General features: G+C 37.1%; 1 protein-coding gene across 9 annotated transcripts in view; it reads left to right on the top strand.

The window, feature by feature from the left end:
• BRCA2 (BRCA2 DNA repair associated) overlaps positions 1 to 23,447 on the top strand; it is an 84,671-nt gene that overhangs the window by 34,329 nt on the left and 26,895 nt on the right. For 8 of the 9 annotated variants that reach the window (XR_016348541.1, XR_016348540.1, XM_089775559.1 and 5 more), the window contains 6 exons: positions 4,927 to 6,105; positions 7,018 to 12,183; positions 14,440 to 14,532; positions 20,897 to 20,966; positions 21,427 to 21,866; positions 22,403 to 22,593. Coding sequence is in view for 7 of the 9 variants with exons in the window: in XM_089775559.1 (XP_089631685.1) it covers positions 4,927 to 6,105; positions 7,018 to 12,183; positions 14,440 to 14,532; positions 20,897 to 20,966; positions 21,427 to 21,866; positions 22,403 to 22,593 (7,139 nt within the window). In the remaining 2 variants the exon portion in view is untranslated. The remainder of the gene's footprint in view (positions 1 to 4,926; positions 6,106 to 7,017; positions 12,184 to 14,439; positions 14,533 to 20,896; positions 20,967 to 21,426; positions 21,867 to 22,402; positions 22,594 to 23,447) is intronic. The other variant, XM_089775565.1, reaches the window with a different exon arrangement.

A 23,447-nucleotide genomic window follows, 5' to 3' on the forward strand; every position in this document is an offset into this window, starting at 1 on the left:
CCAGAACACAAGGAGTACCAGACTCCTAGGGGATGCTTTCCTAATCATGTGGCATGCACCCCCTTTTACACATTCCCTCCAATACCCCTCATTCTGAGGGTCATCAGAAAGATCCAGTCAGACAATGCCCAAGTTATCCTGATAGCCGCAGCATGGGTCAGACAGACTTGGTTTCCCTATCTCTATCTAATGTCTCGTTGACCTCCTTACACCCTTCTGATTCGCCTAGACCTCCTGTCTTAGAAAGCAGGTGCTCTCCTAAATCCTCATCCAGAAACACTGCATCTCACGGCATGGTTTATTTCTGGTTCTTGGAAAAGGAGAGGAGAGAATCACGACTTGTGAAGGAAGTATTACATCAGAGTCGATGACAGATCACCCACAATATTTACCTGCACAAGTGGAAACATTTCACAGCATGGTGCCATGAGAGGGGTACCCAACCATCCATTGCCTCCCTACATACCATCCTTGATTATATTATGCATCTCAAGGAATAGGGTCTAGTACTCACCTCCCTTAAGAGTACCCATTGCTGCTATGGCAGCTTTCAACCTTAGATAGATGGCTTTTCATTATTTGCACACCCCTGTCCTAAGAGATTTTTTCAAAGGGATACAAAATCTAATCCCTTCCATGTGGACCCTTGTCCCCCATGTGGAACCTGGAACTGGTTCTTGACTAATTAACCAGACCACCATTCGAGCCCTTTAGCTATATGTTCGCTCTCACCATTAACAGCAAAAACAGTATTCCTAGTGCAGGAGTGGGCAATAATTTTGAAAAGGGGGCCACTTCACAAATTTCGGAAGTGGCCGCGGACCTTGGGCGGAAGGGGCGGGGTTGAGAACTATCCTGCTGGGTATAGTGACCTTATTTTCTGAACCAGCCGCAGCTAGTAAGGACAGGTTTTTTTAGTTTAAATTATTAAATGGGTTAAGCATTTTAACTTTCTTGTTAGTTTATCAAACTTCATTTTAAATTATGTAAAATATGTCTAACACAAAAGACTTCAATGTTTTCTTTATTTATGGCATCAGCGGGGAACCTTTTTTAGGTTGGTGGTCACTGACCCGCAAAACAATCAGATGGGGACCATGGACAAGTAACAGACAAAGAACCTCTTCCTAAACCCTCCAACGCTCGATGTGGCACCAACTGAGACACCTCACTCCTCTGGTGCCCCAGCCTCATGGGGTGCTTCCAGAGGCACTGCAGCCACGTGTCCCTAGGCTCGCCCAGGAGGTGCTGCTACCACGGCCACGTAGCCTGGGCCTGGCCCCAAAGGTGCCATGGCAGTGGTGCCTCCAGTCTCTAGGGCTGGCTCCGGGCCACGTGGCTGTAGTATCAGCACCTCCAGGGCTGGCTCTGTTGAGGAGCCTCAGTCCCAGTGCTGCCTCCTCTCCAGCGGCTGCGCGGGGGGAGGAGGGTCGGGGCCTGGAATTGCTTCACAGGCCCGATCAAAGCCCAAGGCGAGCCGGATTCGACTCACTTGTTAGGCTTTTGTGGAGGCAGCAAGTAGTGTGAGCCCAGGCTGGAGGATTCTGGAGGAACACAGGGTGGTTGTGCCGTTGGAGGCTGGAGAGGAGCAGAGGTTTTCCCTTTCAAGTGCCTCTTCTCTCCAACCACTGGCTGTGCGACCTCCCATGCTTCTCCATTGTCTTCCAGCCAGTACTTTCACTGCTTAATGCAGCCTGTGCCTCTTGCCTGCTCCTCTGAGGCTGCATCTGAGCTTTTGTTTGTGTGGATGTTTGTAACTGAGGAAGTACCTGTAGTGGACTGGAACTAGTCTAATCCAGCCATGCATTGGGTTGTAACAGAGCCAGAAAATTATGGCTATGTAAATATTACTAGGCTACCATAGATACATTTTAAAAAATTACACCATCCAGAAATGTATACATAGTTTTTAGCAAAGGGTACTTTGGGGGTAGAACTAGACATACGATTTGTTCGTTCATCCATCCATTGTAAATACAGATTTTAACCCAAACTACAAATCAGAGGTTTCAAAGGTTGGGAAAGCGACAGAGTACGTAGTTCACCAAAGGGACCTGAATACTGAAACCTTTTTAGAAATCAAAACCAATTTTAATTGCCTCCATTTTCTGATAGTATCAGCCCTTTCAAATTAAGTATTGTGTTTTTTAACTTTTAGTAAAATTGGTTTATGGAGAAAGTTAACTTTAAAAAGTTGATTAGTCTTTTTAATATATATAAATTTTGTTTTCTAATTGAATCCGTCTTTGCAGACAACTTTCCTAATATCCATATATAACACCATGGAAACAGGATTTGGATCTACAGATTCTTGTCAGATGCCGCCACCGGTGTGGTGCTCTGGCATCTGTTCTGCTCCCTTTAATGTTGATAACCGTTCGGCTGAGTGCTGTGCGTGTGCGCTCTCTGAATATTTGTGCTCTCTCCGAATGCTGTGCAGGCTCTGCGCAAGTAGCCAACATTGCAGACTTCTAAGAGCCCCCAATGACCACAAATCAGACAAGGTGCGAAGGCACTGGAACCAGGTTTATTGTCAAATGGCTTATGGTCTCTAGCACTCTGGGCATCTAGACCAGATGTCAACAGTTTACACTAGTACATATGCAAGTCCTGGCAATGGACTCCACTCAGTTAGCGGCCAGGCGTTTCCGCTATCCCTTAGGCTGGACAAGACGGCCCCTGAGATACACTTTTATACACAGACACAAACAAGTTACACATAATTTCTTACGTATCAAGATGCCACCCTTAAATATATTAGGCTGACACCCCCGACGTACCTAGATACCACCCATTACCTTGTACATAGTAGTTTGAGTCAAACATCACTTTCCATCATGTTGTCATCCCGACCCTGTGCTGAACCTGGGTCGGTATGTCCCTATTATCTATAGGGAGCGTACTGGTACCAAGCTGTTTCTGCAGCGAGATGTTCTGTTACCATCCTTCTAGGTATGTGTATTTCTGCAGTATCAGCAGCCCTGTCCTTGCCAAATTTCTGTGAGCAAGACCTGCCTTTTGCTCACAGCTTAGCTTTGCTTTACGTTAGCAAAGCATTGACTGTTGTTCAGGCCTTAGGCCTCACACCAGACCTACATTGTCAAGGAGTCTTATTACTACACAGTTATCCCAGGAGAATGGGCTTTGATATGGAAAAAAAGATGTGGAGTAATAAAAAAAAAAAACACTTAGGACACTTTCAGCACTAGATTAAAATAAATAAATATAAACTGAGTGGCAATACATGATGGAGAAATTGTGGTGAAAGAGGTGATCTTTATGCACTTCTTGTATTGACATTTCTAGTTCTCAAAGTACTTGGGTGTGAATCATAATCAAATATACAAATTGTTGGATATTTATTGTAAAACGATCCCTTGTTAATTCTCTTGGAAGCTCCATCAGTGGAAATGATGTTCATAAGAAATGAAAAATTAATCTTATTTGCTAGTTGCTGCTAGTCTACTACTAACTCAAAGTATAATGGTTAAAATATATAGGTATTTGTTATAGGAAAATTATGAAAAATACATCCTTTATCCAGCAAAATAAAGGAAAAATATGTATGTAGATATTTTGTTAAAATTTATTTGTATATTAATCTGCAAAAAAATCCCAAACTCCACATCTGTCCAATTTTTTAATATTAATGTTTGATAGACACACCTAGTTTGACAAGTAGGAGTAGAACCAGTACTTCCACTTTAAATAAAGTTGCGAGTAACACATGTGGTGGGTGGAGTAAAGAGATATGCTCTTTAATATCTGATAATATCCCTGCCAGTAAAGAGAGTTGGCTTTATTACTCTGTAATGTTTCTCTAAACAAAAAGTATATTGTTGTAACTGTTTTTTCTAATATTCATAGAGCAATGATTTGCAGTCTTTTTAAAATTTCCTAAATAGTTATAAGAAAAAAACCTATAGTTATCTTCCTCATCTCTTTTTTTAATGCAATAATATTGTGTATTAAGAGTGGTCATGAGAGAGTACATATTTCCCATTATGTTATTGTTCCATTAACTGCAAGCAGTAAGCCCTAAGAGAGGGAGAATGTAAAATGTTGGATTTAATTGTAGGACCTTCATTACCCTTGCATGGTATAATTTACATTGCAGGCAAATGCAGACATTTAACCTTGGAGTTTTCTGCTCATTTTTCTGTCTACAGGACATTCACATTTTCCTTCCCCTAGTAGGAGAAGCCAGGAGTTCCATTCTCAAAATCTGTTGATCCACTGCAGTCCACAGAAGGCTAGAGATCTGCTCTAATGACCCTTGTCTCCTCTCTCCTATCTGTAGCAGCAAAAACTGGCCTCTGGAGAACACTGCTGCTGTGGAAACTCACTAAATCTCCAAAGGTATGTCTATACTAGCCCCTTAGTTCGAACTAGGGAGGCTAGTATAGGCATTCGGAATTGCAAATGAAGCCCAGGATTTAAATATCCCGGGCTTTATTTGCATGTTCCCGTCTGGTCGCCATTTTGAAATTCCACTAGCCCGAAGTAACTGCCCACGGCTACATGCGGCAGTGAAACAGTAATTTGAACTAATTTTTATACCTTATTGCAGGAGGAGTAACAGTTAATTCGAACTAAGGACTTAGTTTGAATTACTGTTTCATTGTCGTGTGTAGCCGCGGGCAGTTACTTCGGGCTAGTGGAATTTCAAAATGGCGACCAGACGGGAACATACAAATAAAGCGCGGGATATTTAAATTCCGGTCTTCATTTGCAATTTCGAATGCCTATATTAGCCTCCCTAGTTCGAACTAGGGGGCTAGTGTAGACATACCCCAACTGACCCAAAGGTTCAGTATTGAGAGGGAAACATCAGGAATAAATACAATCTTCATATTGTATGATAGAAATAAAGTAGTGTTTCTTAGCTGATATTTTCAATAATTTTGTTTTTTTAACTATTTACAGAGTTGGAGAAGATTTTAGATGGATCATTTGGTGAGATGAATAGCTTGGAAAATAGGTCAGGTAGGAACCAAATCACACAAAATTCTCTAGAAGATGGAGAGAGAAATGAAATGAGAATAGATATGCCAGATGCTGGAGAACATGTTCTTTCTGTATGCCATACTAGTGGAGAACATCTACAAGACGTAACAATGACCAACTGGACTAAGAAGACACATTTTGATAAAATGGCAACTATTTTACTTCAAGAGACTAATGAAATAAGGGGAAACTTTAAAGATGCTAGCTCAGTGTGTGAAAGGGAATTGGATTCTCCTAGGTGTGAAATATTTACAACTAACATGTCAAATAACAGAATACCAAAACTGCTGGAGAACAGAAAATTTACAAAGGAAGATATGCCATCTACTTTCACTTCTGAATGGTCTCAGCTAAACTTATCTGGTCTAGATGTAACACAGCTAGAAAAAAATTCCACAAGTGATAAATATTCACCTTCCAGTTTCTGTAACAAGAAGAGATCTGAGAATAAATTACATGCTAATTTAAGTACTTTTGAAACGTCTTTATTGAACACTTCAAGTCTAATAAAAGCAGAAAAGCTGCTGAATATCAATTGGTCAGAACACATGGAGGATGAAACAAAAAATTATGAAAAGCACTCAACCTCTGAAACGAGTATAATGCATTCTGTCGATCTGAGTGTTCAGGACCCATCTTTAGTGAAAGTGTGTGCAGCTGAAAAGGTTTCTGAAGTGCACTTTTTAGATTGTAGTTCATTCTTAATGGAAAATACCAACTTTACAGGATATACAGAAGTCTGTACCAGTTGCTTTCATAAAGAGTTAAAGGAACTTTCTAAATCTTCCATAACTGATGTTACCTCTCACCCAGTTTTATGTAATGATTCAATTCCAAATAATCCTGATGGCACAAAATGGTCAACAAACAATGAAAGCACCCCCGTGAGATCCTGCTTGAAAAACACCAGTTTGCTATCCAGCCTGAAAAAGAGATCAAAAAGATTTATTTATACAATAAACAATGCTTCCCCACGTCAAGAGGAAAAAGTCAAGAAAGAAATAAAAGCGGGTCCCTCTATTCATTCTGCATCATCTCGTTTAGAATTTGAATCATGTCCCTTTAAAAGTCCTGATATGGTCAGTAATGATGATCAAGGTATGCTTTTTAATTATTTTCAATGGGTAAAGTTTCTTTATTTAAACTTACCTCTCGCTTCTCCTTCACTATTCAGGTGGATAAATTTGGTTCTGAAGGGAACTGTAATTCCAAAGATTGATAATGGGGTTTGATGATATCAGTGACAGACAGATATTACCATTAGAAAACAGTCTGGTTAGCTTATGTGCAATGTACTGATCTCAGTCTCGTTTCTAGAGGAAAAGTTTCAACCTCAGATAAATTGTCAGAGCTGACATAGTTTTTGCAGGGTCACCAGAGGTGACTAAATGGGCTATTCTAGAGAGAGCATCCCTAGATCAGGGCTGATGATCATTAGTGGAACAATATGGGGGACATTATGCTAGCGTTGCATCCTTCTTGTATAATTACAGGGCTTGAATCTCTAGGCATTTCCATCTGGTACCTTTTTTTTTAATTTTCCAGGGTTAATTTAAGTTGCACACTTGTTGTGATGTACGTAATATATCTTAAAAAGCTGTGAACATTATAAAAAATAATTAGATCATGCTAGGGAAATTAAGGGTTCCTCCTCATGATGCTTTTATCACAAAATCCTATCTGCTGTGACTTCATAAGACACCTATTTCTCTATTCAACAAAAGCATTATTTAATTTGTTATCATAGTACATGGTACTTTAACTGAAGGCTACTAATTTCTGTTGATTGTAAAGTCTGTAAGACCATGAGTCAGGCATATAAGGCCCTGATTCTGCAAGTACACTTGAAATCAATAGGACTACTCATAGTAATACAATTACAAATGTTTATAGAATTGATGCCAAAGTTATATTCACGGTCTAAGTTAATTAACTTAAGTTCATCTGAATAAGTGTGTCTTCTATTTATTGACATGTATAACTTTTACAATGTTTTTCATTTCATTGTAGATCTTTTGGTTTCCTCTGCTGAGAGAAAGTCTTTGCAGTCAAATGCTGAGGAAAGCTTCATGCTATTGAGCAAATATGCCACAAGAGCAGATAGAATAGATAATTCACCTAATAGTTCTTTGAAAAACAAAATGATACATCTGGATATATTAAAAAGTAACAGAAGAGAACATCAACCTGCTTCATCATTAGACTGCTCTGAAACATCCAATACCCTGAAAGAATGTTTAGTAGTTTCTTCAAACAGTAACAATGTTTTGAGTGTAGAGCATAAAGTTATAGCTACAGCTTGCCTCCAAGCAACAAAGCATTCTGAAATGGACTTTGTTAGGACAGAACATGTGGTTCAGTGGCCAAAGAAAGATGAGATGGAAATGTATGGGAATGTTAATCCACATAATGACACTGTTATACTTCAGACTTTTAAGAATCAACTTGGAGAGCCATCTAGTGATAACGAACAGTTGGTTGAAATAGAACAGGAGCAAGTATCTATGAAAAATCGTTATTTCAATGATACTTCAATTAACTGTGACATACATAAGCACAATAGTGTTTGTTGCAATAGGACAAAATCTGAAGATGAAAATGATGCTACAGGCCTTTTGCCAACAGATGAATGGAAAACTGTAACTCTGCCACCTTTAATAATTCAGTCAAATAAAAATTCAAGCACTACTACATTAATCAGAGAGAGCAAAAAAGATACAGTTCAGTTTTCAAAAGTTATAGTTGCTGATCAAGAAACTGAGTCAATTGAAAATGGTGACAATAATCTTCAAACACCTTCTAACAACAACATGGTAACTATAGAAAGTAGTGAAAAACTGTTTGATCACAACGATTGCGGTTCATTACAAGCAGTGATTTCTGATAAATCTACCTTGCCGCAGCTTGCATTAAAAATTGGACCCGAACAGATAGTCTCAGATTTTGTTACAAAAGCACCAGAGCCTAATGTAGAAGATAAAGATTTCGTAAAGAAGGTGATCACGTTTCCTTCTAAACGTGTTACATCAGATAAATATTTATATTCAAAAAAACATTTATGTTTAGACATCAAGTCAAAAGAAAATCCAGAAGACAAAGAGAAATGGTCAGGAGACACACATTTTAATGGCCAATGCTTAAATAAATGCTTTGGTGGCTTCCAAACGGCTTCTAATAAGCAGATAAAAGTCTCTGAAAAGAGCATTACAAAAGGCAAAATGTTGTTCAAAGATATGGAAGACGAGTGTCTTAAAGACTTTTCCGGGGAAGGGATCAAAAACATTTCAAATCAAATTACAAAGAAAAATATTAATATTGTGAATAATAAATTGGACACTAACTATTCCCATGGTTTGGATTCACAGGCAAGTCTTATTGAATCTAAAAATGCACAGAGTATTGTGCCTGAAAGCACTGATTCATCTCTTCAAAGCTTGCATAGAAATCAACCACATCAACTAAACCAAACTTTGACAGCAAGCCAAGAAGCCGAAATTACTGAACTTTCTAACATACTGGAAGAAACAAATAGTCAGTTTGAATTTACACAGTTTAGAAAGCAAAGTAATATGGTGCAAAATAATAGTTCTCAACTGTCTGGATGTGTAGATAAAAATGAAACAACTAACATAAAGGATATTTCTGCTATGTGGCAAGATACTGATTTGGATTACATTTCTGAAACTGAAGCCCAAAGGGTAAATGACAAATCTTCTAGTAAGCACACTGACATAAATGAAGAGTCAACAGAGATGGGTAATGTAAATGAAGGGAGAGAGATTTTCCAGAAAAATAACTGTGTAGAGTTTACCTCTACTAACTTATGCAGAAATGCAAATAAAATTCCTCTTGTCTCAAGTTTTTCGGTATCTACACAGGACAATTTTTCTAATTTTGCGGGGTTTAGTTCAGCTGGAGGCAAAAAAATAAATATTTCTAATGAGGCTTTGATCAGAGCTGCAAAATTGTTCAGTAACCTGGATGCTGCTGCTGCTCCTGACGATGATGATATGTTTAAGCCTACTGAGATTAATTCCAGAAGTCATTATTCTGACAGATATAAGACTTCTAGAAGGGATGTTTCCAGATGTGTGGCAGAAGGAGACAGCTATTGTGGAGAAAGTGTAAAAGATGCCAATATTGAATACCAAAATACACTGAAAAATAATGAAGAAAATATCAACACATTTATGAAAATTTATGGAGAAAATCAGGGAGAAAATACAACAAATATTAGTGAGAATGACCGTGTTTCTAGTAGTACCAAAATTAGTAATTTAGGAGTTATTAAATATTCTGTATACAAGATGGAAAATGGTCTATCATCTAGTGAAAACAATAATCCGAGTCTAAACATCTCAAAAAAATTACATGAGAGTGACACTCAGTCACAGTATAGTTTACAAGAAGGTTTGTCGGACCTAACATGTTTGGCTGAAGTGTCTAAAACTGAAGAAATATTAACTTTAAATATTTCAGATGATCCTAGTAAAAGTGAGCAAAAGATAAAAAATGTAGATTTTCGAACTGCATCTAGTAGTAATAGATCAGTCTCCCAAGCACCACTGGATAAATTCCATTTGTTTGAAACGTGCACAGAAAAAGAGCTGAATAATATTTCATCAAACTCCAATAGCCAAATGACACATAGTATAAACAAGAAAGAAAGAAATGCTACTTCTAGAAAAAGAAACATTAACGTAAACCAAAACAAATCCAGAATAGGCTCTGGCCATCAACAAATCTCCATCCAACAAGACACAGATTTTGAAAGAAAAAACATAGAAGAGAACAATGGTTTTCATACTGCTAATGGCAAGAAAATTATAATTACTGATGAATCTTTGTCTAAAGCAAAACAGTTTTTTGCAGAAGAAAATGTTTGCCCAGAAAATATGGATAATATTGGTAATTTTGAGGACTCTGAGTTTCATCCTTGTAACAAAGACTTTATCAAAGATTGTGAGGAGTTTGCCGAAAACACTCCCAATTATGATCAAGAAATGCTTACCCTTACAGGTAAACTTGTTTCTAAAGAACTTGATGATCCATGTAAAAAGATGATAGATGATTATCTAATTAAGCAACCAGAGGATGTTGAAACTGTGAAAGAACTTTCAGTAGCGGTATGTTTATCTTCTAATTTACACAGAGAACCTGAAGAACATTCAGAAACCTCATTTTCCAAAAAGCCTGTTGATGTGGCATTTGGAAAGTCAGATATAGACTTTTATATTGGAAATGGTAAAAAACATTCTGTAAGTGAGACACCTTTATTTGAGGCAAGAAAGCTGATTGCAGAGGGAAATTTGGAAAATATACCAAGAAAAAATTATGGCTCAAAAAGTCCATCCATTGTTTCTGATACTGACCAGACTACTGCAAGACTATCTGATGCTTCTTTTAAATATAGGTCTGTAGAACATCCCATGTGCATAAATATGAAAAATATTTTAACTGTAGGGACTGACAAAGTTAAAAATCAGGATTCTCTTGACTTAACTCACAGGAACATTTTAGAAAGAAGTTCTTTTCATTTGAAGGGTAATAGTAAAGGGACTGGCTTTCAACATTTGAATGATTTAAGTCATGATGTGAACTGCTTCTCAGAAAATATGGATAGTGTTTCCCAAGATCAGCCACTAGTGAGTCTCATTTCAGACAAAAACAACTTACTTAATTCTGAAGAAACTTTTGAAAATGAGAGTTATGTGAAGGAAAACTGTGTTTTAAAATTTCTGGATGCCAAGAATGTTTTGAAAATCTCGGCCACTGAAGAGTCAGGCTCTAATTCAAAATTTAAGGATGTACCAGTTGCATTCAGTACAGCAAAAGGTAAAACAGTCACTGTTTCCTATGAAGCACTGAAGCGAGTCCGACAGATGTTTACAGAAAACTGTGATAAATCTATGAATCAGAACACCGAGACTAAATCAGAAACTAATACAAATGAAATTGGAGCAAATGGTTCTGAGACCTTAGACAGTGCTAAGTGTCCTATTTGTGTTAACTCTTCAGAGGTAGCCAAGAGTGAGACATATAATTCAGCTATGAGCCATTTTCCCTATGAAAATGAGAACAGCTATAAATATGGCCAAGCACTACAGCATGATATAAATACATCGGCAGATATTGGGTCTGAGCCAAGTCATCAGATGGCATGCTTCCAGGTGAATGACACATTTTCTGGCATATGTAGATCTCCTAATAAACTAAATCATCGTCATTCAGACTTTTCTACAGGTAATTATGGGGTTTTTAGCACAGCAAATGGCAAACCTGTACAGTTATCAGAAGATGCATTAAAGAAAGCTAGATGTCTCTTTTCTGAAATAAATAATTTGTCAGATCAACAATGTGTATCAGAACTGAAATGTGATTATGATGTATTTTCAGTTGGGGACCAAGGAGTAAAGTTTGTTGGACCAGGAAGTACTTCAGCACTTAGAAAATCTGAAGTAGTAATATCTCAAAAAAGAGATCCAAAACCTGAACTGATTTCAAAAACGACTTTTGGATTCAATACAGCAAGTGGAAAGCGAGTGCTAGTTTCTGAAAATGCTTTTCAGAAAGTGAAGCAGGTGTTCAATAACAGCAAATACCACTTTGCAGATCGACTTAGTTCAAGACAAGATCCTGTTATAGCCTTAAAATCTTCTATTAATTATGCTGGTGCAAACAAAGCAACAGATACAGTTTGTTTAAAACCCAAAATCCAGGATACACATAATGAAGAACTTGATTTAACAAACAGTTATCCTGTTGAAATTAAGGCTTTACAAAACATATGCAATATTGAAATTCCTGTGTGTGTACCTCGCAGTGAGAAGGATGAACACCTAACTCTAATAAACAGTTTTACATTTGCAGAGGATACTCAGCTTTTCAAAAAAGAGCATCACAGCCTAACTAGGATGGAAATTGAAGCTGTTTCATGCAATACTCCAACTAAAACAAAGCTGGATGTGTTTCATCTTAAATGTTCCCAAAGTTCAGAAGAATACTTGGAAACAGAAGCAGTAGAAAGTGCCAAAGCTTTTATGGAAGATAAATTCACTAATTCTGGAATAGAAAACAATACCAAAAAATCCCTCTTTATTTGTAGAAAAATTGATAAGAACTGTCCATTAAATATAAGAACTGGGAAAAGACACATGGAAGAGAGAGCCTCACTTGGTAGGTGCCTTTTTTTAAAAAAAAATCCAGTAAGTGCATTTAATGTCACATTTCTGTATAGTTTAGAACACTTTGACATAATTTGGTTAAGCTGCTTTTAGATATAAGGCCTGACTGATCCTGCTGTCCTTGATTTCAGTGGCAAAACTCTTCTTGATAACTTATCGGTTAATTTCAGAAGGAGCATTAGCAAGACTCTTCTTATGAAGCACAAACCATACGTTAATAATTAGCATATTTCTAAAGCAGCAGATTTTTTTAACTGATATTTATGAAAGCTGCAGCTGTCACCTGAAAGCTATGGAAGACTCACTTTTTACCCTAATAGGCCAGAATGGTGTAACCTCTTCTTCCTAGGAACAGGGCAGTGCAAATCTGTCAATGAAAATCTAATTTTCTGAGGGGAATTCAACCCTGGAAAAGGACAGTTTCCACCTTCACTATTTAGTGTTTCATTAGTAGAGAATATCTTTCAGTTGTAGCAGGATTTCATAGGGATTCCCCGGTGCATGTGCCCCCTAAATGGATGTCTAAATTAGGACATCTCTATCTGCCTTAGTCATACCTTTTCCAAAGCTACTTTTAAGGTTTTCTGTAGACTTGCCATCTTGGCTATGAAAGGGAAATTGCAAGCACCTAGTGCCATGTAGACCATTTTCTGGAATGCTAAATCACTTTCTCTCTCTTCCAAGCAGGAACCCTTACCCTTCTTCAAGGTCTTTAGTAGTTTATGCTCTCCCATAGATATTACCATGGAGTGAATCAGGCATGTTACAAAAAAAAAGTCTGACAGAGTAGCTACTGTATGAAGTTTCAAAAGCACTTCCAGCAATGTTACATCATAGAACCATGCAGGAAAAAAGTTTGCAAATTAAATCTTCAGGATCAAGAGTTTCTAAAAAACTTTTTTTACTATTTAAACTGGTTTGATAAGAATTTTTTGATAGTATTTAGTGTAGTCTTGAGAAGGGCTATTATCCCTAAATAGATAATTCCATTGCTGAAAAAACAGGCTAATCTTTCCCCACTAGTACTGCACGTAGGTTGCACTGACATTGCTAGCCATGCTGGAAAGCTGCTTTATAGATATGCAGAGCAAGGATGTGAATGGTTAACTGGTAAGCATCACCCTTAATGGATGATACTTACTAGTTTTGGATAACCAGTGTGGGTGGAGTAGCTTGCTGCCTATCATGAGCAGGGAGCTTGGATGTGCTATAAGCAGGAGCAGCTCTGACCAAGCTAACCAATTAAATGGTTGATTAATTAAATAGGAATATACATCCCGAATACAAGGCATATCAAAGGTAAACACTTTTTGTTTAAATGTATTTTAATTGCTTGGATAGGCAGCAGCTTTTTATAAAATTGACATTGGTTTTTAGTTGGGAGGATATGAGGAAACATTTCTCTTTTACCTTATGAATTGCTAATACTATGGTAAGAATAAAGATATATAACAGTACCTAAAATAATGTCAGTCATACTTGCAATAGTCACCTTTAAAGATTTTTGAAAAATTCCTAACTTTTTATATTGAAACTTATTTATCATGTTCAGTTTTGGCAGTGTTTTTTGTCAAACATTTTATATAGTGTAACAGTATAGCTTGAACCTCTCCAGTCTGGCACCCTCGGAACCTGTCCAGTGCTGAACTAGAGAATTTGCTGAACCACAGGAAGGTCAATATTGTGTAACAGCATTACCAGCACTTCCACTGCTTACTGGGCTCTTAAAAGGCATTTAAGGGTAAATTAGAGCTAAATAACAGCACAGAACATCAAGAGCCAGGCTGATGGCTATAAACAAACTGTATTGGCTTGCAGGAAACTTGGCCACACCCATAATAAGTAGACATCTGGCTAACTAAAATCATGCTAGATCATGGATGTTGCTGGACCAGCGAGTGCGGGACTAGAGAGGTTCAACCTGTATTTCAAATAATCAAGATATATGAATCAGGCATGATATATATAACTGAACCCTAGATAAAATTGCATTCTGCTATTTTACATCCTTCTCTTTGTTTTGATTACTAAACAGAATAAGCCAAATTATGGCGCACACAAAATCTGTATTAGAAGGAAAATATTGTAATTTAGGAAGTGTGGTCTATAAAGTTTCTAATTTAAGTTTGAAACAACTCTTTAAATACTATGTTCTTTAAATTTAGAAGTTCAGCTACTGTGTTATAGTGGGAGAGAAACTGAACTTGAGAGAATTTTTTTTTTAATTGAAATATGGAATTTGTTCCAGGAGAGCCTCCAATTAAAAGACAACTATTACCTGAATTTGACAGAACTGAAAATCCTCATAAATCTCTGAAAGCTTCAAAAAGCACTCCAGATGGTAATTTTATTTTTCTTGTTTTTATATATATATATATATATATATATATATATATATATATATATATATATATATATATGTACAATATAGTAAGTTTTCATATCAAGTGCAATTTATATTTTTTTTCTGAATAAATGAGTATAAAAAATTAATGAATTAGGATTGCTTAAGTGCTTTTTCTATCATCGCACTCATGAAGAATCAAGGTAATCACCCTTTAAGCAATATTAACATCTGTTCTAACCTGAAATCAGATGCCTTACCACACAGATATAATACTGAAATATAATCACAGTTCACCTCTGTAAAAAAATCGTTCACTTCCAACATACAATCATCCACAGTGCATACATCAAATACCTCAAAATCTTACTTAGACTCAAACTGCAATTTCAGTAAGATGAGGATACCTTACCAATAGGTGCATTTTTATGTAACATTTTATATTCTATATAAAAATTTGGAGGGGTGAACTAAAACATGGTAATACTAATAGTCTTTGAGGAACATAGCTGCAGAAAGATCTTAACATGCTAAAGAGCTACCTGTTTTAGATAGCTTGAGACATTTTTATGGAGGGCCTTGAAGAATGGGTCCACGAATTTAATCCTGACCTCATATTTTGTGGGGAGTCAGTGTAGTGACCAGAGCACTGGGGTCATGTGCTTTTGGCACCTGGCATTAGCAAAAAGGGCAGCTGCTAACTGATTGAACTAACTGATCTTTTATCACAAAAGCATTGCCACATTGATGAACTGGCATCTCACAACTTGATAGTATTTAATAGATGGGAAAAGGCAATCATTGGAGTGGCACTTGAAATGTTAGGATACCTGTATACAAATGCAAGAAGTATGGGAAATAAGCAGAAAGAACTTGACGTGCTAATAAACAAACACAACTATGACATAGTTGGTGTCTCAGAGACTTGGTGGGATAATACACACGATTGGAGTATTGGTATTGAAGGGCGCAGCTTGCTCAGGAAGGAAAGGCAGGGGGGAAAAGGGAGGAAGTGTTGCCTTGTATATTAAAAATGAATATACTTGGACTGAGGTTGAGATGGAAATTAGAGACAGACTTGTTGAGAGTTTCTGGGTTATGTTAAAAGAGGTTAAAAACAAGGGTAATGTCATGCTAGGGGGTCTGCTACAGACCACCTTCCCAGGCAGAAGAGGTGGATGAGGCTTTTTTTAATTACTCACAAAATCATCAAAAGCGCAGGATTTGGTGGTGATTGGGGACTTCAGCTATCCAGATATATGTTGGGAAAGTAACACAGTAGGGCACAGATTATCCATTAAGGTCTTGGATTGCATTGGAGACAATTTTTTATTTTAGAAGGTTGAGAGAGCTACTGGGGGAAGTTGTTCTAGATTTCATTTTAACAAATGGGGAGGAACTTGTTGAAATTTTGAAAGCGGAAGGCAGCTTGGGTGAAAGTGATCATGAAATCATACAGTTAATGATTCTAAGGAATGGTAGAAGAGAGAACAGCAAAATAGAGACAGTGGATTTCAGTTAGGCAGATTTTAGTAAACTCAGAGAGCTGGTAGGTAAGGTCCCATGGGAAACAAGACTAAGTGAAAAAACTGAAGAGAGCTGGCTGTTTTTCAAAGGGTCCAAAAGCAAGCTATTCTGCTGCGTAGGAAAGATAGGAAGAATGGCAAGAGACCTCCTTCTCTTAACCAGGACATCTTACATGATCTAAAAATAAAAAGGAGTCATATAAAAAGTGGAAACTAGGTCACATTACAAAGGATGAATATAAGTAAATAATGTAAATATGCAGGGGCAAAATTAGAAAAGCAAAGACACAGAATGAGCTCAATTTAGCTAGAGACATAAAGGGTAACAAGACATTCTACACATATATTAGAAGTTAGGAAGACCAAGGACAGGGTAGGCCCATTGTTCAGTAAAGAAGGACAAATAATAACAGGAAAGTTGAAAATGGCAGAGGTGTTTAATGACTTCTTTGTTTCGGTTTTCGTCAAGAAAATTTATGGTGACAGGATACCTGATGTCATGAATGCTAGCAGAAATGGGGTAGGCTTAGAAGTTAAAAATTGCTTTAAAAAGTTAGGTGTCTTCAAGTCACGAGGGCCCAATGAATTGCATCCTAGAATACTCCAGGAGCTGATAGAGGAGGTATCTGAGCCTTTAGCTATCATCTTTGAAAAATCATGGAAATCGAGAGATTCCAGAAGACTGGAAAAGGGCAAATATAGTGCCCATCTATAAAAAGGGATATAAGAACAACCCAGGAAACTACAGACCAGCCAGTTTAACTTCTGTGCCAGGGAAGATAATGGAGCAAGTAATTAAGAAATTCATCTGCAAACATCTGGAGGAAAATAAGGTGATAGGTAACAGCCGGCAAGGATTTGTAAAGAACAAATCATGTCAAACCAATCTGATAGCTTTCTTCGATAAGATAACAAGTCTTGTGGATAAAGGGGAAGCGGTGGACGTGGTATACCTAGACTTTAGTAAAGCATTTGATATGGTCTCATGTGACCATCTTATCAATAAACTAAGGAAATACAACCTAAATGGGGCTACTGTAAAATGGGTGCTTAACTGTCTGGATATCCACTCTCAGAGAGTAGTTATTAATGGTTCACAGTCATGCTGGAAGGGCATAACAAGTAGGGTTCCACAGGTGTCTGTTTTTGGGACCAGTTCTGTTCAATGTCTTGATCAACAATTTAGATATTGGCATAGAGAGTAAGCTTATTAAGTTTGGAGATGATACCAAATTGTGAGGGGTTGCAAGTGCTTTGGAGAGATAGGGTCATAATTCAAAGTGATCTGGAGAAATGGTCTGAGAGAAATGGTAAATAGGATGAAGTTTAATAAAGTCAAATGCAAAGTATTCCATTTAGGAAGGAACAATCAGTTTCACACATACAGAATGGGAAGTGACTATCTAGGAAGGAGTGCTGCAGAAGGGGATGTAGGGGTCATAATGGACCACAAGCTACATATGAGTCAACAGTGTGACACTGTTGCAAAAAAAGCAAACATGATTCTGGGATACATTAACAGCTGTGTTGTGAGCAAGACACAAGAAGTCATTCTTCCTCTCTATTAGGCCTCATTTGGAGTATTGTGTCCAGTTCTGGGCACTACATTTCAAGAAAGATGTGGAGAAGTTGGTCCAGAGAACAGCAACAAAAATGATTAAAAGTCTAGAAAATATGATTTATGAGGGAACAGTGAAAAATTGGGTTCGTTTAGTTCAGAAAAGAAAAGACTGAGAGAGGACATGACAACAGCTTTCAAGTATCTAAAAGGGTGTTTTACAAGGAGGAGGGAGAAAAATTGTTCGCCTTGGCAATGGGCTTAAATTACAGCAAGGGCGGTTTAGGTGGGACATTAGGAAAAACTTCCTAACTGTCAGGGTGGTTAAACACTAGAATAAATTGGTTAGGAAGGCTGTGGAATCTCCATCTCTGGGGATATTTAACATGGTTAGATACACATCTATCAGGGATGGTCTAGACGGTGTTTGGTCCTGCTGTGAGGGCAGGGGACTGGACTCCATTACCTTTCAAGGTCCCTTCCAGTTCTAGTATTGTCTGATTCTATTCTATGATGACTGAGGAGTGTGTAAAAATAGTTGGTTATTACACCATGGAAAACCTGGAAGCAGACTTCTTTAGTAGAAGGTGATGTGATAGCAACAGATAGCTCTTGGAAGCATTTTACACATTCTGCTTTCCATCCTGTCTTGATTGAGCTTCTGCCAGTTATCTTTAATCCAGGTGCTTTACAGCCACAAACTGATATTTGGGAGATGATGCTAATTATGCCTCCTTCACTGCAAGCAAAACCAGGGTTATCTGCATAAGGCTGATGAGATATTGTGGTCACCCCCAGTTTGCTTCTCCTCCAATGTCTACATGTAAATGTTAAAAAGGATGTATTAGGATTTCTTTGGTACCATTCGTTTGAAATAGAACAGCTATAAAATTGACCAAAAGCCAAAAACTAATTACTCTAAGATGTATTCTCACAAGGAGTTTAGTGAGGATATATCTCAGCCATATAGCAATTATCTTTGACAAGTCATGGAAAATGGAAGAAATTCCAGAAGATTGGAAAAGGGCATATATAATGCCAATCTATAAAAAGGGAAATGAGAAAACCTGGGGGATTACAAACCAGTCAGCTAAACTTCTGTACCCAAAAAGATAATGAATCAAATAATTTAGTAATCATTTTAAAAACATCTAGAAGATAAGGTGATAAGTAGCAATCAGCATAGATTTGTCAAGAACAAATCTTGTCAAACCAACCCAATAGCTTTCTTTGACAGCGTAACAAAACTTGAGGATAGGGAGGAAGTGGTAGACATGATATTTCTTGACTTTAGTAAAGCTTTTGATACTGTCTCACATGATCTTCTCATAAACAAACTAGGGAAATTGAATTTAGATGGAGCTACTGTAAGGTGGGTGCAAAACTGGTTAGAAAACCATTCCCAGAGTAGTTATTGATGATTCACAGTTTTGCTGGAAGGGCATAATGAGTGAGATCCCACAGGGATCAGTTCTTGGTCTGTTTCTGTTCAATATATTCATCAATGATTTAGATAAAATGACATAGAAAGTACACTTATAAAACTTGCAAATGATATCAAGATGAAATGGGTGCAAGTGTTTTGGAGGATAGGGTGATAATTCAAAACTGGAGAGATGGTCTGAGGTAAATAGGATGAAATTCAATAATGACAAATGCAAAGTACTCCTCTTAGAAAGGACAAATCAGCTGCATACATACAAAATGGGAAATGACTGCCTAGGAAGGAGTACTGTGGAAAGAGATCTGGGAGTCATAGCAGGCTACAAGCTAAATAGGCGCCAACACGGTAACACAGTTGGAAAAAAAGCAAAAATATATCTCAGAATGATGAGCAGGTGTGTTGTAAGTAAGGCATGAGAAGTAATATTTCTGCTCTTCTCTGAGCTGATTAGGCCTCAAGTATTATGTCAAGTTCTGGGTACCACATTTCAGGAAAGATGAGGACAAATTGGAGAAAGTCAAGAGTAGAGCAATAAAAATTATTAAATATCTGGAAAATATGAGCTACAAAGGAAGATTGAAAGAACTGTGTTTGCTTAGTTTGGAAAAGAGAAGACTGAGAGGGGACATAACGGTTTTCATGTATATAAATAGCTGTTAAAAGGAAGAGGGAGGAAAAATTGCCCTCCTTCACCTCAGATGATAGGGCAAGAAGCAAAGGGTTTAAATTTTAGTAAGTAAGGTTTAGGATGGACATTAGGAAAAATTTCCTGTCAGGGTGGTTAGGAAAAATTTCCTGTTGGGGTGAGTAAGCACTGGAATAAATTGCCTAGGGAGGTTCTGGAATCTCTACTATTGGAGATTTTTAAGGATAGGTTAGACAAACATTTGTCTGAAATTATCTAAATCAGGGATGGGTAAACTTTTTGGTCTGAGGGCCACATTGGGTATGGAAATTGTATGGAGAGCCAGGTAAGGGAGGTTGTGCCTCTCCAAACAACCAAGTGTGACCGGCTCCTGCCCGCTATTGAATCCCCTCACCGCTCTCTGACCATGCTTCCCAGAGCACTGGGGCTGGAAGCATGGAAATCATGCCACCCAGGCAGTGGGGGAGCAAAGGCTGCAGGAGATGGGACAGTATAAGCCGTGGGACTGGAGGCTCACAATGCTTCCTGGGGGTTGGGCTGTCTTAACTCTGCTCCCTGGCAGGTGCTTACGGGACTGAACTGAAGGGTCTGACAGGCCAAATCTGGCCCACTGGCCAGAGTTTGCTCCCCTCCCTGGATCTGGCCCGCTGGCCGGAGTTTACTCCCCTCCCCAAAACTTAGTTCTGCCTTGACCTCTCAAGATCCCTTCCAACCCTATAATTCTATTCCTCTGAGTCTAAAGAACTGAGATATGAAATTTCTAAGCTATTGACTACTGAGTTAATTTGAAATACAGCAGGGCTTAAATTTTGGGTCAGAAAGAATGCTTGTGGACCCCTGGGACAAATATTGACACTCAGATCTATGCCAAAGGATGCTTTGTTGCTGGGAAAAAATATTGAAGGAGACTTCTGCCTTTTTCTGTATGTGGTTTTTAGCATCGCTGTTACACAAGGGAGATTTAATAAGAACTGCTCTCACTGTAATAGTAGCTCCGATTTTGGATCTGGAAAGCATATCTGAACTCATCAGCACAACATTACTTTTCACTCACTAGTGGATTAGGAAACCTAACCATAAGTCTCTTAAAAGCAAGAATTGTATATGAAATGAATTCTTTTCCTTAAAAATAACATTGGAAAATCCTGTTCATTCACTAAATTGATTTGTGTATATTTTATTTTTAGGCATAATCAAAGACAGAAGAAAGTTTATGTACCATATTCCTTTAAAACCTGAAACTTGTGTTCCTTTTAGGTGAGAGAAATTTGTTGTATAATTTAAGATTTATTTCTAAAGAGTTGCTTAACAGAATATGGGATTAATATGTTCTTGTGGGCTGATATTACTCTGACTATAATAATTTGCTACACAATTGTCTACAAAATCCTAATCAATTTCAATTCAAATTGTACTGAAACATAATCTTAATTTTTTGCCTTAACATAAAAACACTACAATATTATCTGGGTTCAGATTTTATTTTTTCATTTATATAAAATGTTATATTAGATTAACCTTATTTCTTTGAAGTATTAATATGTGAGCTAGTTCTAAGAACGGTTTCATGTGGCTGTAGTTGAAAGTTGTTGACTAAAAAGGAGGCCACTAGATTGAGAGAAAATTATATGGAATGACAAACTACGTGTTACGTTTTGTATGATTATTTAGTGATAATGAAGCTCAATTATTATGTTCAATATTTTTCTCTACACAGTGCTACTAAAGAACGACAAGAAATCAAGAATCCCAATATTACTGTACTGGACCAGGATTTTAAAGGATATAAACCTAAATCTGATGTTTTTCAGCATCATCTGTTAAGACAGTCTTTAAGTGGTTCATCAGGTTTTTTTACTCCATTTAAAAAGATTTCCACCGAAGAAAGTGAGAAAAGAAAAAATCTACCTTTATTGAGCAAAACTGCCAAAACTTTTGTGCCACCTTTCAAAGTTAAGTCAGCTATTTCCACGCATCAGCATCATGTCAGCAAAAGACTTGACTCATTGATTAACACAACTATGAATAGAGATAAGGAACTAAAAGATATCACAATGCAACAAAGTACTAGTGAGACTGAAGTTCAGTCACAGGAGAAAGATTACACCAAACAAGTTGCACCATGTAATTTAAGAAATAATGTGGATGGTGATTCAGGTATTTTCAGGCAAACATTTTTGAACATTTATCTGTTGTGAGCAATAATTGAATATAACTTTGAAACTTTTTGTATATTATTGAGCTTATTGCTTTTATTTATAAGCTTATATGTAATAAGGAATAGACATTTAAAAAGTAAAAATATTTTTTCAATATTTGATCTATTATATTCATAATGCTGCATTTTCATCGCTATGTACATTTTGAAAGTCAATGACTTGCTGTGTTTTTGGACAGCAGTTCTTGGAAAATAAGTTGTGTGAAAGCTATTTGAATTTCATGCAATACTTGGTTATTATATTGTTTAAGATACAGCATTCTAAGTATGGTGTAAAATGGTCACTTGGAGTATGTTTATTTATACATACATACATACATTTTTTTAATGTTAAAATTTAGTTCCAATCCTGCCAAATACTCATAGCCAGCATTTTCCAAGATGCATAAGGGAATTAATTTTTTTATTGAAATGAGTTGATAATCCTTATATAAACACATGTGAAACAGGATTCGATGTGTTTTTCCCCAAGCAGATTTGATGGAAATGATTGCAAACCTTCACTATGTCAGAAATTTGCAAGAGATGAGAATTAGAAAGAAACAAAGGCAAAATATTCATCCACAGCCAGGCAATCTTTATCTCATGAAAACATCTGCAGCAAAAAGGATCTCTCTTAAAGCTGCTGTAGAAGAAAAAACTCCTAGTACTTACTCCATGGAACAGGTGGATGGTTTTTGTATTCTGTATACTTTACAAGGATTAGCTAATTTTAAATGTGTATTTATGTGAAATATAGGTCTCCTTGGATTTGATAGCTAAATATTACAGCAGTATATTCACTAAGATTGTAATCATAATAAAAATAACTAGAACATGAAATTATTTTAGTTTTAAGAAACTCTTGTGCTCTGTGATCCTTAAAAATTCTATTACAAAACAAGAGTAGAGCAAATTAGAACAGTGAAGTTAGGGTCTGTAAATCCACCAGTGAGATATAATGATGGCTCTTAACCCACAATAGTTAATTCTAAAATGCAATTTCAGCCTCTTTTATAATGTGTTCTGGTTTCTCCTGAGATCCTACTAGTGATTTTTCCTCTTTTCTGTTACCTTGGAGCCAAGCTGATATCAGAAGCTTCTTGTTCCCAGCAGAGCAAAGGAGCAGAATCTGATTGTTGGCTACTGTACTGATTGACTGTGCTGTTTGTTTTGGCTTGTTTGGGGTGTGTGTGGGGGTGTTGTTTTTGTCATTCGTATGTGTGACATCACTTTTATAAAACCTGAGGCTTTCTTATAGCCTTCAGTGAGTGTAACATATTTGACTTTCTTAGGGAATTGATAGCTTTAGGAAATGTGTAACTTGAAAAGCCTGATAATACCTAATAGTTGACATTTATGAATGCAATTGATGGTCTCTTAGGTATGAATGTACAGATTGAGCCTGTCTATTCCAGCACTCTCAGGACTTGACTGATACTGAATCAGATAATTTGCTGAACCATGGGAGGTCACTAGTAGTAGTATTACCAACACTACTTCTGCTTACTGGGCTCTTAGAAGACATTTAGCAGTAAATT

The sequence above is a fragment of the Pelodiscus sinensis genome, chromosome 1, assembly GCF_052426305.1.
Source record: "Pelodiscus sinensis isolate ZL-2025 chromosome 1, ASM5242630v1, whole genome shotgun sequence".
In the NCBI taxonomy this organism is placed as follows: Eukaryota; Metazoa; Chordata; order Testudines; family Trionychidae; genus Pelodiscus; species Pelodiscus sinensis.